Here is a 17,350-nt window from a genome sequence, read left to right on the forward strand (position 1 = left end):
AAGATGCATTCAGTAAATGGTAACATCATTATATGACAAAAAGGCTTTCAAAAGCAGTGAGAATTAAGATGATGACAATACTTGAAAAAAACCCTGAAAAACACCTCAATTTCTATTGCATTCACCCATAAATAACACTAAAGAGTAGTAAAGACTGACACTGTAGCACCCCCACCAAATGATGCCCAATGTTTCCAGCAATGCCAAGTAGCTCCTGGCGAGAATCTTTTGGCTTGAGTACGTACACTATCTGTGGCTCTCCAGTGCAGAACACTGTGTGCTTGCTCACTATACCTTCTTTCACTTACAGGGTAGGAATGGGAATAAAACACTGGAAAGGATAAAATTCGACATTTTAAAAGAACTTTAGCTTATTAGATGATCGCTAGAAATCATGATTCTTTTACTGACCTGTTGATAAAATAATATACTTGATCGTGATAAATTTAAATTATTTCCATGGTACTTTCAGTGGCATGTCTTTTCAGACGTTAGAAATACCACTGAGTCTAAAAAATGACACGGAAAGGAAAGGAACTTCTCTAGAGTGGCCAAATGCTATGAAAAGAAGTAAAATTATAATGTGTAAGCATACATTTATGAGGATGTGTATGTGCAGATGTATGAGAACATGCACACATATATAAAACTATTAAAGTTTAAAATAAAAATTGTAAGTTAATTCTAAATGGATTTCTGTAGATTCAAGTAAATTTCAATACATACACTGCATTATGCAAAACTTAAAGTCCAAATTTAAAAAAGGAAAGTAAAACCTGATTCATGCAAAAGATGCAAACTTTCCTACAGAGTATCCACATTCAGTTGGCAAAGAAGTCAAAGCAAAACATGGGCGAGATATCAAAATACACATAATACCACTACATATTCCATGGAAAATCTGAATAATGGCAAATTTCTTCATTTTGCTCACTTAATAAATCAAGATGCCCACAGATTTCAAGACAGTCTTGACTTTTCCCTTAATGGTTTAACAATTGTGTTTTCTCACTTCCATTTGCAATTCTCCATCGCAGAAATCCCTGTTAATACAATGACCTGTATCTCTCTACATATTACATTAAACTGAAGCTTACCATAGTTAAGTTGGCCAAACTAAGTCCCAGAAACACTATTTTTTAAATCCGAGAGTAGGCCCAAATAAAATTCTCATTTACTACAAATGAAAAAAATCTTAAATCCTAACTCTCTGCTTTGGAAGGTTGTGGTTTAAAGCAAAACAAACAGAAAAACCCGCAATCCCCAAACACAACCTCAGACTCTATTTTTATCCCTGAAGACATTTTTAGATGGAAGAGTTACATCTAGTCAGAGTAAACTGATGAGTTCAGTCTAAGAAATTTCCTTTAAAATAATAACAGTTTAGTATCTCCATTTTCAAAACCCTGATATTGGAAAAGAAAAAAAAGAAAAAAACAAAAGAAGATGAAGAATGAAAAATAAAATAAGACTATTTTGATCCATTTTAAGATAAAACATTTGCTAAGGAAGGAAAACAAAGTATTTCTAAATAGTAACTACATTCTTAACCTTTCAACAACCAATTTAATCTATTTATACATCATTATTCAGTGACAGTAGATTACATACATGCAGACATGGTGTCAATGATTTGAAAGAGAGCAATTAAAAGAATCATTTCAATATTTTCCCCATTGTAACTAATCTTAATTTGTACTCCCTCTTTCAAACTCAATTCCCCCATTCAACTCCACACATACTCTTTAAACATACCTGAATTCAAGGAATGATATGCAGAAGAAATGACAATAAAAAAAGATAAAAGAAAGACAGAGGCAAAAGGAGCTAGGATAGAAGTTCCAGAGCATTTCTCAATTTTAAGAATGAAGTTGCCCAAAAAGGATTTACCTTCAGTTTTGTTGGAATGAGATAATGAAAATGGTGTATGGAAAGTATATGGAAAAAGAAGAAAAATCAGAAAGTTGCAATTTTAGATTTCTTGACAAAACTGGACTAATCCTAATTTGTACTATACAGCTTAAAATGCATACTTTCTTCAAAGTCCATTTACTGTTTTCACCTGATTCTTCCAAGATAATCAGGAACTTAAACTGTACATTATACCTTCACAGTTTCTTCCAAAGTCAAGGAAAGAATAAATCCTTGAAGAAGGACGAGAACGTGAGCATTTTAACCCCTTGTAATTCTAACATAATTGAAATAACTAAAAACTGTACTTCAGAGAAAAATGAAGCCATGCAAACCATACTTAATACTTCTAATGAAGATGAAACTTGATATTTTCCCCTGCTGAAAATTTGCATTGATTGGGCCAAAAAAAGTCAACTAAATACACACACACACACACACACACACACACACACAAACACACAATTTATCTTTAATTGTGTATACATATACAGGGTGGGGCAAAAGTAGGTTTCTAGTTGTTCATATGAAAAATAATACTATATTTAGTAAATAATAATACATGAATAAACTGTTTTGCATATTCACAACTGTAAATCTACTTTTGTCCTATACTGAATATGAACGCATACTTGAAATCAGAATATTGCTTACCCAATAGTCAAATAATCCATCTCTTATAGGATAATACTAACCAAAATAGACTACACATTTCATTAAATTATGATTTAATTTAATGATTTAAATTCATTCCATAAACTTTTACAAAAGATCTTTGAAAGAGCATCAGCAATCAAACATAATACTTCCTTCTATTAAACAAGCCAAATTTAAAAAATATAATTCAACACTGGCAAGGTCTATTTTTGAGGCTATCTCCACTGAAATAAGAGATCTGAGAAGACACAAACTACATCTTATTCATTTTGTACATACAGTTCCTAACACAGTACCTAGCACAGTAGGTGCTCAAACAGGTTACCTGGTTGATCAAATGGAAGAAAGACAATTTCATATTATGTAACAAGAATCTTAAAAATGTTCATTTCTTTGGCTCATGGTAATTCTACCTACAAGAAATTATATTAAAGAAAGAACTTAGAATGAGTATATAGATAAACAAAGATATTCAAGGAAGTTATATTTTTAACTTGGAAAACTGAGAACAATCTAAACATCAAAAGTTAAGGGAATTAGAAAGAAAATTATGGTTCATTCACATGAGAGTATACAGCTATGAAAAATTATTTATGAAGAAGTCTTGATGAAACAAGAAAATGCTAAGAAAAAAATCCCACAAAATTGTGTGATCTCAACTGCCTTAAAAATGAATTTTCAAAGATTCAAAGTAAATAAATATAAGTGCTAAAAGTGTCTTTTTGCTATCTTTTCCATACTGGCATGTTTATTTAAAAACAGAAATAAAAAATGGTGTCAGTTTCTATTATTTTTTATTATAAATTTACATGGAGGTTCCTGAGAAGATTTAAAAAAAATTGTTTAAGCCAAATAAACAATAAATCATCAAGAGATCTCTACTCATATCTGGGTTGGCTCATAGATTAACACAAACAAATCACAAACTTTAGAAATAGCTTTTTAGAGACGTATCAATGAAGTACAAGTAGAGTCTGAAGGCAAATAAAACATCCTTTTGGGTTCTTTTCCTTATCTTCACATTTGACTTGATGATTGCTTCTATTCTTCTATCAATGATCTTTGTTCATAATTTAAAAAACACTTATAATTTAATTTCCTCATATCCCATTGTTGTTCTTTTATCTTTCCCATCTTGAGCAGCACACTTCTGCAAATCCTCCTGAAAGGCTACTGTATTGTGGTGGCTCAACTTACTGATAGCCTCATTTAGTCTACAAATCTCTGAATACAATAAGGCTCCTGCCTATTCCACTCCCATGAAATGTTCTGACAAGAGTATCAATGACCAGTGACAACTGCCATTGCTAATGCACTGTTATTACCGGCTCCACTTCCTCTGCCCACTCCTTTAACACCGACATGCCCCAGGGTTTTACTGTAGTCCACTGCTATTCTCCCTCTGTAGAATTCTCCAGGTTCTAACTATTACCCAAATACAAAAGACCAGATATATCCCCAGAGCTTTAGACTCTGTATCCAACTTCTACACAGATGACCCATAAACTCACTTAAACTCAATATGCTGAACATTAAACACACCATCTCTGGCGGTTCCCTACTGTCTATAAAACTCTAGCCACCACGATGTGACTTTACCCTTTTACTTCAGTTTCACCCTCTACCATTCATACCCATTTTTCTGAATGCCTAGTAGAATAAAATTACCACTTAATTTTTACTGAAGGCCCACTGTATGCCAGGCACCATTCCAAGTATTTTATACGATTAACTCATTACTCTTCACAGTAATCCCATAAGTAGATGCTATTATGTTCATTTTATGCTGAGGAAAGTATCTTGCCTAAGCTACTAAGCAGTGGAGTCAGTATACAAACCAACACCCTGTGCTCCTTACTTTTATACTATGTAATTTCTCATAAATGTTGATATATGCTAAGTACTGTGCTAAGGTGTCAGATGAACAACAAAACATGGCCTATGCCCTCATGGGACTCATATTCTAGTAAATAAACAGAATAAGACAAAGAATAGAAGAAAATTATATATTATTTAAAAGTGTCAGAAAGAAAACAAACAGGATTTATAACAAAATAAATTCACAGTAGTGGATATACCTAACAGTAATGAAAGAAAGCCTCTTTGAAAATTGTTTTGAAGGTGAGACCTAAAGGATGAGAAGGTGCTGACTATGCAAAGAGGAAGGAATATCCAGACAATCACTGGGTCGTTAGAAAGCACAAAGATGGTGGTGTAGACTGCACTGTGTTATCCCAAAATTCACATGTTGAAACCCTAGCCCCCAGTATGACTGTATCTGGAGAGAAGGCTTTTAAGGAGGTAATTAAGGTTAAATGAGAGCAGAAGGATGAGGCCCTAACCTGACAGCATTGGTGTCATAAGAAAAGAGACCTTTTTCTCTCTCTCTCCATGGACAAAGAAGAAAGGCAGGTGCCGACACAGTGAAATGGCACCTGTCCATAAGTCAGGAAGAGAGGCCTCACCAGAAACCAACCCTGATGGCACCTTAATACTGACTTCTAGCCTCCAGACCTGTGAGAAAAATTTCTGTTGTTAACTCACCAAGTCAGGGATGTTTTGTTATGGTGGCCCAAGTAAACAAAAACAAATGGGAAAAACCTAGATGTTTATGGGAAATGACAAAACCAGTGTGCTAGAAATACAGAGGGCAAAGGAGATAATAATACATCAAAGATTTATGCCCCTAGATGGTAGATAAACCAGAAATAAGATGATCACAAAAATAGTCCCTGCCGTAGGAGTTTTAGCTGGATTTGGGTTTTTGTTCTCTCAATGACTGTGAGTCACTAAAATACTATATAGTGACTAGAATATAATAATCTACATTCCACTCTAGAATGCACAAAACGGCCCCGCACAACAAAGAATTGAAAATTTCCCTAAATGTTAATAGTGCCCTGTTGAGAAACAATGGTAATGAATATGTTTTGTTTACTCAGGGGCCTACAGAAAACCAAGATTTAGCCTTTATTTTTTTGTATTCTTACAACCACTAAGGGTAGTTCTGAGCTAATTCTGGTGAATTCATAAATGTGCAAAGAATGATGTTGGATACAAATGAATCAGACACCAATCCTAGGTCCAAGAGCCACAGAAAGGGTGATATGATACCACATTTCATCAAAACTAAGGTATCACTGGTTATAAGATGTATCATTTTATAACATAAATTATACATTAATGTTATAAAATGATAACATAAGGGAACACCACCAAGTAAATATGACATCAACTATAAGACACATCCTAACTTCAGAGCTGTTAAAATGTGAAAAAAATAAACATCTTGCCCTGGCCGGGTGGCTCAGTTGGTTTGAGCATAGTCCTGTACACCAAAAGGTTTCAGGTTCAATTCCTAGTCAGGGCACATACCTAGGTTTCGGGTTTGATAGCAGGTTGGGAGGCAACTGATCAATGTTTCTCTTTCACATTGATGTTCCTCTCTTTCTCCCCCTTCCTCTACCTCTAAAATCAGTAAATATATCCTTGGATGATTAATATAAACAAACAGATAGATGATAGATAGACAGACAGATAGATCTTAAATAAATGAAAAAGAATTATGAAAATAGTTAAAATGCAAATAGTAGGAATTGTATGAAAGTCCACAGAAGGGATGGATTGCTTCATGAAGAAAGTAGTATTTAAGCCCAATCTTGAAGGAGGGTAGAACTAGGGGGAACAGAGATTGAGAAAGAGTATTTTTCGAAGGAGGGAACTGCAAGAAGCAAAACACACAGCAACAATAAAGTGAGGGATGGCTAGAGAAAAATATTTAAAGAGAAAAAACAATGTTGAAAAATTAGAAGGACAAGGGTTAAGAAAACCTTGTATACACCTAGGCTAAAGAGGCTGAATATTATTACACATGCTTGGGTAATGGTTCGCAAATGCTTTTTTTTTTTTTTTACCCCCATACACTTTAGAGTTATAATATAGATAAAAAATACGGCTCATTCTAGCAGTGATTCTAAACTATAGGAGATGAGAAATGAGCAGAAGAGATTAATTCTTATGGGAATACAATTTGAAAAACCCATCCAGAATATCCTAACTTCTACCTCCACCTCACCTTGAGAATCACTGCCTTCTATGCACTTAGGGAACCCCTAGAAAAATTTCAGTAACCAAATGACTCAGGTTACATTTCGGCAATGATAATCCAGCACAACTGGGTAAAAATGAATGAGAATTAGAAAAAAACATTGAAGACTGGGAATCTACATAAGCAGCTGTTCTTCCAGGCAAGAAGTTAAACAAATTTAAATTACATTAGTAATAGTGGAGAAAATGTATAGTAGAACTATTATAAGAAACAGGAAAAGAAAAACAGGGAAGAAAATGTTTAAGACACAAGACAACAAACTCACACAAGAATATGTGCACTCTAAAATACTGGTGGTCATTCAGGTAATGTCTAGTAGGCATCAATGTTTAGAAAAAAAATGAAGTTTAAATCTGGAAAAAAGATGTGTACATTATCTGAAATGAGGCATTAGAGCCATCATTTGGATAAAGCAATGAAAAGGTGGCAACAGAAGTATCTCAGAGACACTTTTTAAAAAGCAAACATGTATTAAAGCAACTGGTTCCTTTATTACAAATAATTGTTTTCACACTTTACAAATCTCATGCTGATCATCATCACCATCGTTAATTTTAACAAAAAAAATTTAAAACAAAAAAGCAAAGCAGTGAAGATTAAGAGCATGCCAGGAACATATAAAGTAATTCAAAAAACACAGCAGCCCGGCAGGGCGTGGCTCAGCGGTTGAGCTTCGACCTAGGATCCAGGCGATCGGGGTTCGATTCCCAGTCAGGGCACATGCCCGGGTTGCGGGCTCTATCAATGACTCTCTCATCATTGATGTTTCTCTCTCTTTCTCTCCCCCCCACTTCCTCTCTCTGAAATCAATAAAGATACATTTAAAAAACAAACAAACAAAAAAACCCCCCAAAACACATTAATTTCCAATCTGGAGCTACTTAGGGTGGGTGAGTGGGGGGGTGGGTGAGTGGGGAGGTGGGTGGGTTGGTGTGTGTGTGTGTGTAAAGTCAAAAACACCAAAAGTCCAGATTTCTGAAAGCAGAAGTAACCAAGAAGGTATAATATGATTAGGAAGAATTAATGTTTAAATTCCTAAATGGTTTTCTTACAAACATTCACAGTTACCCACTTTGATCTATAAAAACTGTTGTCATACCATAGTATCAAATAATTTTCTTCTTAAAAAAACTTTTGAAAATAGTGAGAATATTTAAGTTCACTATTTTAAAGTCAGGTATTTAAAAAGTACTGTTAAAACATAAAGGTGCCTGGTCGGGCGTGGCTCAGCAGTTGAGCGTAGACCTAGGATCCAGGCGATAGGGGTTCGATTCCCGGTCAGGGCACATGCCCGGGTTGCGGGCTCGATCAATGACTTTCTCATCATTGATGTTTTTACCTCTCTCTCTCTCCCTCTCCTTTCTTCTCTCTGAAATCAATAAAGATATATTTAAAAAACAAAAACAAAAACAAAACACCCATAAAGGCAATGTCAGCTTTGTACATTAAAAAGTATGGTTTCGAGTCACACACAGAATAAAAAAGAAAAATATCTATAATTTTCTAGTGTTAACACTTAAGCGTGTTATAAATACACCAAACAACTAATTAAATCCTATTCGCTTTGATCGAAATACCTTCCCAAAAGTGGGAAAGTGAGGTTTGGAGGAAAGAAAAAGAAGAGATGGAAGGAAGGAAGAAAACCAATACAATAAAAATAAAGGTGTGAGAAAAGGATAGGCGAGGCAACCCAGCTGAAGAACTAGCCAACAGAGTAAAGATGGTGAAGATCATCACATTGCCCCAGAACAGATTTACTGAGCAAAGAGAATGATGCAGCTTTTTGCTAGAAGCTGGGTGTGACAGACTCCTAAAAATCATACAGGTTATCTATCTGTACTACTCTTTTTCTCAAAATACTTGCAAGTCAAAGGAATCTGATGGGGCAGCGATTTTCAAATAGTGTGCAGCAGCACAGTGGTGTGCCACAAGAATTTTTAAAACATGCAATACCCATTTTGTAGGGGTATCGATCTCTTTTCCCTTAGACTATCAAATAAAAAAATGACAACAGTCAACACAACAATAGCTGTCTGGTGTAAATGAATTAAAATTATACCTGCTTTTTTTTTTGTCAGATCAACAAAAAATATAATAATATATTGGTCTGACACACAATTTTAGTAATTAGTTTATATGTGCCATGAGATGAAAAGGGTTGAAAATCACTGTGATAGGGAAGTCACAGTCCATCCGTTACCCAAAGCAAACAACACACAATCTGCAATCTATCTAAATAATTAGACAAATTGAGATGGTCGATACCAACATGCCTATTAACAATTTGTCAAAACATGTTCTGTGCTACTTCATGATACTTTTTATATAAGCAAATCCTTTCAAAGGAAAAAAAGAAGTCTAAGTAATTTTCTAAAACTACATGTTATATAATAACATTGTGGTTAAATTTACACATAGCAAGAAAAGTTTTGAAAAATGTGAATACCTCAGTCTGACCTTCATGGGCACTGGTCTCATGAGTAACTCGAATAGCCTGTAATAGGAATACAAGGTATTAATAGGAAAAAAATGACTATATCTTACTTTTTACATGAAAACAACAATACTAAATTTTAACATCTAAAACACTGACAAAACAACAAATTGGAGGAAATATAGGAAAAGTTTAATTTGAAATATTTAAGGATGAATTCTGAGTAACTAAATGAATTGCTGTAGTTTTCAACCCACAAATCTCTGAAGACTTTGGATACTGAATATTGAATTAACTGTAATTTCCACGTGTAAGTGGGACTCATTTAACTTGTTAGAACTAACGTGTGTGTGTTTTTAAGAGAGGAAAGGAGAGGGAGATAGAAACATCAGTCAATCAACTGCCTCCTGCACGCCCCCTATTGGGGATTGAGGCCACAACCTGGGCATGTGCCCTGATGGAGGATCCAACCAGGTGACCTTTTCGTACATGGGACCACACTCAGTCAAATGAGCCACATTGGCTGGGCAGAACTAACATTTAACACTTTATTCAACTGAGACTAGAATAAAGTAAGCATCTCATGATAGAGACCGAAGCTTAGCCCATGTTTCTCCACGTTGCATGCTCCTCTGCAGCTCTGGCTGTAGTTATGCTTAATCATGCAGCTTCAGTCAGCAGTTTAGAAATGTGGAGCAAAAGCATGCATTTATCAGAAGCTAGAGAGTTTAGTTTCCTGAACTTAAAAAAATGCTCTTATAATACCTACTATTAGCAAAGATGAAGAGAAATAAGCAAAGTAGTAAATTACAGGTGAAAGTATAACCTCAATGCAAGGCAACTGGCAATAATTATCAAAGCCTTAAAAACATGCAAACTGTTTGATCCAGCAATTTCTCTTCTAGAAGTTTATATATTTACATATAATTGTATATAAGTACATATAATTACAGATATTTGCAAAGATTTAGCTACAATGATATACCTTGTTGTGCTTTTTTAAACAGTGAAAAAGAGGAAAAAATATTAAATTTATGACAATAATTTATTGGTTAAATAAACTACTACACAATGGAAAGCTATGCAGCCACTAAATGATGATGTCAAATATATACTTACTGGTATGTATTACGTTTGTGATAAGTTAAGTGAAAAAAGCAAGTTATAAAACAATATTACCACTGTGATCAAATATTCGTTTTAAAACATTGTGTATATACATATACTCCCTACAAAAAATATTAATGGTGGGCACCTCTCATTGGTGGGATTACTGTTGACTTCTGTGTTATCTTATTTTTATGTGAAATAAAGATGTTTTATGAGCTCTGCAGGTTTTTTTTAAAGAAAAAACAATTTAAAATAAAGTATTAAAACAACATAATCAAATCAATGACTTTACTAGGAACAAACTCTGCATAAAGCATCGTTCTAGTTGAGTATACACACACTACACTGCTTCTAATTTCAAAGAACTTACAATTTACTTAATGTTACTAAAAGATAAAAAGCTTAATATAATATTCTCTGTCAAGTATAATTGAAAAATAAATTTTAAAAAAGGTGAAATGCCTTTAAAAATAGATTTCAAAAATAATAAAATTTAAATACCATTCTATGAAAATTCTATGAAATAGTACAATAATTTAAAACTAGATTATGTGGCCTCTGTCTTCACACATGCAAAAATATTATGTTGATAAAAGAGCTAGAGTATAGTCTAACATCTACGTTTAAACCTTTGTGTTTTCCATTGGTCTTCAACTTTATTCCAAATTCCCCGCAAAAGATACACAGGGTATTACCTGGCATATATTTATTATAGGGAGGGAATGGTAAGAAATAGTTTATCATAAAATATGTTATAAATTTTTAAATCAAACTGCTTTTTTTCTCTCATTCAGCTCTGGACATAGAAAAGTGGTAAGTTATCAACATTTACAGATATTTCAGTACTGTTAGCTGAAACATACAAAATGCCTTTTTAATAGATATGGCAAATCCATAACTGTTTAAAACTACAGTTTCAAAACAAACCCCTAAACCGAATCTAGAATCCCACAAAACTTTGCCCACATATGAAACCAAGACAGATAGAAGGTACCGACGTCATAGTTCTCCAGGTATCTGGCTCGTTCTTCAGGGCTCATTGACACAGACTCCTCCAGGAATTTTTTCAAGGTTGATCCAGATTCTGGGAATATTAAAGAAGATAAAACTGAAAAGGCTTGATATCTCAAAGAGACTGGTATATGAAAATACTAGAAGCATGCTGCCTATTTTTCAGGTAAAACCCTTTTACTGGTAAATTAAGAATATAAGAATATTGGGATAAATGACAGGGCTTAAGTTGTTTGTTTCTTAAACCTCCATTTATCAACAATATAAAAGAATGAGGATTAATAGTTCTTCTAACAGTATATACATCCCATTATAAATGAAAGAAGGAAAATACTCTATGCAATTCTCTGAAAGAAAGAACAAGAGCACCACCTAGTGCTCAATAAGTTAATTTGTACCTTAAGAGGTGAAAACAGCAGTAATGAAAAATTATTTACCAAAATGCATCTTGTCTTTATTGTTGGCAATAGCATGGATCAGTCCAATAGTTCCACAGGCATTGCTGATTGTTTGCTTCATGAAATATACTGATGATGTAACATCTTGTCCCTGAGATTTTATTTTTTCCTCCTCTTCTGTTCTGAATACTTCATACTATTAAAGAAAAAGTCAGTAGTAGAAATATGAAAATAATATTAAAATATTTAATATGCATTGAAAAATCTGAAAGGATATACAAAAACTTAACAGAGTTGCCCAGCCGGCGTGGCTCAACAGTTGAGCAACAACCTAGGATCCAGGAGATGGTGGTTCGATTCCCAGTCAGGGCACATGCCCTGGATTCATGCTCAATCCCCAGTAGGGGACACGCAGGAAGCAGCCGATCAATGGCTCTCCATCACTGATGTTTCTATCCCTCTCCCTCTCCCTTCCTCTCTCAGAAATCAATAAAGACATATTTAAAAAAAAACAAAACAACAGTTTATCTCTGGGATCAGAGATTACTAAAGGATTTTTACTTTCTATTTTTACATTTCTATACTGTTAAATAATACTATAATAACAAAATTCACACTATATAACCAAACAATACTCATAACAATCATCGTCTCTAATAACTGGTTGTAAAAACAATATGGTGTAATGCTGAATGTCAAAAGTGTGAGCTCTACATAGGACTACCAGTGTTCACTTTCTGGCTTTGCCATTATTAGCTGTGCAACTCTGACAAGTTACTTAAAAAGAGGTTAAAAATAATAGAGGTTAAAAATGAGTGAGGAGAAGCAGGAGGGGGAGAGTAGAAAGATGATTTTATTGTTTTGTCTGTATTTTTCTTACAATTTTCAGATTCCAATAGAGTGTCAACAAACTACAACCTGCAGGCCAAATCTGGCCAACGGCCTCTTTCAGAAGTACAGTTTTATTTTTGTATTGTCTACATCAAACTAAAAAGTTTTTGCACAGCAAAGGAGTCCATCAACAAAAGGAAAAGACAACCTACTGAATGGAAGAACATATTCACCAATGACACATACAATAGGGGGTTGATATCCAAAAGTTGTAAAAAATTCATACAACTCAAAAACAAACAATCTAATTAAAAAATGAGCAGAGGACCTGAATAGACACTTCTTCAAAGAGGACATACAGATGGCCAACAGACATATGAAAAGTTGCTCAAAGTAACTAATCTTCAGAGAGATGAAAATTAAAACCACAATGATATATCACCTCACACCTGTCAGAATGGCTACCATCAACAAATCAACAAACAAGTGTTGGTGAGGATGTGGAAAAAAGGGAACCCTTGTGCATTGTTGATGGAATTGCAGACTGGTGTAGCTACTTAACAGTATGGAAGGTCTTCAAAAAATTAAAAATGGAACTGTCTTATGACCCAGAATTTCCACTTCTGGGTATATACCCGAAGAAAACCAAAACACTAATTCAAAAGAATATATGCACCCCTATGTTCATTGCAGTGTTATTTACAATAGCCAAGATATGGAAGCAACTCAAGTCCCCATCAATAGATGATTGTATAGAAAAGTTGTGGTACAGTGGACCCCCATTTTCTAATGTAATCCATTCCGGAAGACCGTTCAAGTTCTGAAACATTCAAAAACCGAGGGATCACCAGCCAACAGCTAGGCCTCAGGATCTTGCACTCAGCAGAAGCCATGTGGCAAGTTCGACTTCTGAGACGTGTTGGAAAACCGAAGCATTGACTTCCGGATTTACGGCATTCGTAAACTGAAATATTTGTTAACGGAGACGTTCAAAAACCGAGGTACCACTCACTATACATATATACAATGGAATATTTAGCCATAAAAAAGAATGAAATATTACCATTTGTGACAGCATGGATGGACCTAGAGGTTATTATGCTAAGTGAAATAAGCCAGTCAGAGAAAGACAAATACCATATGATTTCACATATATGGAATCTAAAAAACAAAATAAATGAATAAACAAAACAACAAACAAACATGACAGTTCTTTTGGTATTAGTATGCTTAAGCCATTTGCACCTACATAATCAGTTCCTGAATTAGAACACAGAAAACCAAAACACTGTATCTCTTAAAACATCCACTAGATATCCTTTGAGTAGCTTTAATATGTCACTTATGAGCTGCAATGGGGAACCTAACAAATGTAAGAGACATGAAAAAGTGGCAGATGCCACTATATTCTCTACTTATGTAAGTATTTCTACAAGTTATTTATAGATACTTTTCTTTGGGTAGTATCTATAAATAATTTATAGAAGTACTTTAGAATTGTGTTCTTTCTAGCAATAGAAACAATGAGCTTTTTTTTTTTTAGTAATAATGATCCACTAAATGAAATCCTATTCATAAGGATAACATGCTCTTTTTTTTTAGAGCAAGAGAGTGAAAAGGGGAGAAAGAGAGAAAAACATGGATATGAGAGAGACACATAGATTGGCTGCCTCCCACACGCACCACGGGGATGGAGCCTGCAATGGAGATGCGTGCCCTTGACTAGAATCGAGCCTGAGATCCTTCAGCCCTTGGGCTGATGCTCTAACCACTGAGCAAAACCGGCTAGGGCATAACATGCCCTTTTTAATACTGATGACCCACTAAATAAAGGAGATCAAATCCCACTTGTTCTTAAAAAAAAAAAATCATAAAAATAAATGGTTTGGAAAATTTCCAATTTAGACCATAGACTCATATTTGTGTCACACCAACTAAGAAAGCCTTTAAACAGCTGATTTTTTTTTCTTCCATTTTTTCCTGTTCCTTACAATTGGGGTCCTGAGATAGCTATTTATTGGCTTATTTTAGTAATCAAAAAAAGAGAAAGTAACACTGGCATAGAAGAGTATAAACTTAAGTGTTCGTCCTACCTCTTCCTCAAATTTCAGAGTAATCACAACCTCATCACTAAAAATAGGAGTTCAGTTAATACTGGATAATCACAAGAAATTTCTAACTCTAAATTTCTGTGAATATTACAAACAGCAAATATGAAGAAATATCCCTTCTTTAATTAATTCATTTTGTAGTACCCTTAACTATGAGAGAGAAATATTTCAGTATTTTTTATTTTATCTTGAACTGAGGTTAATTAGTTTTGGTAAGGAGAAAATTATCCAGAAATTTCTACAACTGAGCAAAGCCTAATTCTTAATTTCTGTGAGACACAGCTCCTTTTATTACTGAAAAATAAGATGACTTGAGTATGTATATATCAAGTCATCAGCATTTCATTTCTCACACATCTTCCCAAACATTTACTTTACTTTATTATTATTTTAATTCTCATCCAGGGATATTTTTTCCACTGGTTTTCAGAGAGAGGAAGGAAGAGAGAGAGACAGAGAGAGAGAGAAAAAGAAATATCAATGTGAACAAGACATATCGATTGGTTGCCTTCCACACGTACCCCAACCAAGACCGGGGATCAAGCCTGCAACCGAGGTACATGCCCTTGGCCAGAATCGAACCTGGGCCGAGGGCCAATGCTCTAACCACAGAGCCAAACTGGGTAGGGCTTACCTTATTTTTTACAACTACCGAGTTCATCCTATTGTTTCTAAGTTTAAAAGTAAAAATCAGAAAGATTGGGATTTATAAGCTATATTAAAATGAACTTAAACGTTCTGGCTCCATAATAACTACATGACATCATTCTGGAAGAAAAGCCTGAAATTAGGTGATTTGAATTTAAATAGAAATCTAATAATAGTTTATAATCCCAACACACCCTAAATCTGCCAATTAAACTGTATTTAATCTTAGTGTTTCCACCCAAATCAAGTTTATCCTGAAAATAATGTAACCCATGGCATTAGTTACACCTACCTCCTTAAAAAAAAGCAAAGATTTCTTTTTATATATACATATTTTTAATGTATTTTATATATTGAACATTTGACTATATTCTTTATTCACACATTTTCTATGACAGATTTAAGATTATTCTAGTACTTAACATTTCTAAAGTATATACATCAAGCCCTGGCCGGTGTGGCTCAGTTGGTTGGGTGACGTCCCGCACACTAAAAGGTTGCTGGTTTGATTTCCGGTTAGGGTACATGCCTGGGTTGTCAGCTTGATCCCTGGTAGGGGGCATGCAGGAGGCAGTCAATCAGTGTTTCACTCTCACACATCAGTGTTTCTCTCTCAAAATCAGTAAGAATTTCTTTAAAACAATAAAGTATATACATCAAAATGTGATTAAATGTCACATCAAACCACAGTTGAGGCAAACTAACCAAATTTTATAAAAGAAGAAAATTACTCTAGTTTAAAAGACTAGCTCAGGGCTTTATTGTCAATCTAAAAATCTAAATCTAAATATCATCTCTTCAATAAAAATAGATTTTTAAGGTATCCCACTGCCTAGTTTTCTTCTTTTTATGCAAGAAGGGAGTCGTTTGTTCTTAAAGAAGAGTGTAATTTTTAAAAAAATATATCTTTATTGATTTCAGAGGGAGGGAGAGGGAGAAAGAGAGATAGAAACATCAATGATGAGAGAGTCATTGATCTGCTGCCTCCTGCACACCCCCAACTGGGCATCGAGCCCTCAGCCCGGGCATGTGCCCTGACCTGGAATCGAACCACAATCTTCTGGATCCTAGGTCGATGCTCAACCGCTGAGCCATGCAAGGCCGGGCAAGAGTGTAATTTTTAATAGAATAGTAAAAAAGGACTTTGCATTTACTGAAAACAATTACTTAACAATTACCTTTTCTGTAATAGGGAAGAGAAGTAACACTGCACACACTGGTCGTGGTACCATGCTAAGGAGTTCAGGATCCATTCCATATACATCAACAAACTGCCATTTAGGATGTAGACCTAATTGTTTGAGAAACTGGTAAAAGAAGGAAAAAAATATATAGCGTTAGTAGGGAAATAGTCAACATGTAAGTACTGTCTATCTAATACATAAAAGGGAATGCAAGGTACAAATATTACTGATATTCCATAAGAATGAAGCAGGTGTCCTAGCCAGTTGCTCAGTGGTTAGAGCATCGGCCTGCAGACTGAAGGGTCTCGGGTTCAATTCCAGTCAAGGGCACATACCTTGGTTGCACACTTGATCCCCAGTCCCAGTAGGGGTACATGCAGGAGGCAGCCAATCAATGTGTCTCTCTCACATTAATGTTTATCTCCCCCCCTCCCCCGTTCCACTCTCTCTGAAAAGCAAAGGGAAAAATATCCTCAGGTGAGGATTAAAAAAAAAAGAATGAAGTCGGTTTCCCATGAATGTAGGAAGAGATACCAATTTATTTATATCAATTACCAAACTTTATTACATACTAAGCAAAACTTTTTTCAAAGTCCATTACTTTGGGACTGAACATAACAAGCCAGGAGTTCAACAAACCCATACAAGTTGGCTTGACTGATATGTTAAACTCATTGATAGCACTTGATTCTTAATGAGATGCATCTAAGTTCTAATAGAAAATTATTTTGGTAGAAGATCAACAGTTTATCCTACTTACCAAAAATGTTGCCTGAAGTTTAAAGATAAATAGGTAGATATCACAAATCATATCAATGAGCAAGGAGTATATAAAGCCAAAAAAAGTCCAATTGTGTGAACACCAGAGAATACTTGATACAAGTACACTACTGGCTTCCTGACCTCTAGTATACAATGAAACTTAGTCAACTTCACTGCCTCTCTTA

At 34.7% G+C, this 17,350-nt stretch overlaps 2 protein-coding genes across 4 annotated transcripts in view; one reads left to right on the plus strand and one right to left on the minus strand.

Annotated features, from left to right (window-relative positions):
• TBC1D4 (TBC1 domain family member 4) overlaps window positions 1–17,350 on the plus strand; it is a 309,453-nt gene that overhangs the window by 64,879 nt on the left and 227,224 nt on the right. The window lies entirely within an intron of this gene.
• The window catches only part of UCHL3 (ubiquitin C-terminal hydrolase L3), a 47,758-nt gene that overhangs the window by 21,508 nt on the left and 8,900 nt on the right, over window positions 1–17,350 (minus strand). For all 3 annotated transcript variants that reach the window (XM_081130088.1, XM_081130089.1, XM_081130090.1), the window contains 4 exons: window positions 16,398–16,526; window positions 11,669–11,825; window positions 11,219–11,304; window positions 9,123–9,170 (listed from right to left, as the gene is read on the minus strand). In XM_081130088.1, coding sequence (XP_080986214.1) covers window positions 9,123–9,170; window positions 11,219–11,304; window positions 11,669–11,825; window positions 16,398–16,526 — 420 coding nt within the window. The remainder of the gene's footprint in view (window positions 1–9,122; window positions 9,171–11,218; window positions 11,305–11,668; window positions 11,826–16,397; window positions 16,527–17,350) is intronic.

Source organism: Miniopterus schreibersii, assembly GCF_964146895.1.
Source record: "Miniopterus schreibersii genome assembly, chromosome: 2".
Classification (NCBI taxonomy): Eukaryota; Metazoa; Chordata; class Mammalia; order Chiroptera; family Miniopteridae; genus Miniopterus; species Miniopterus schreibersii.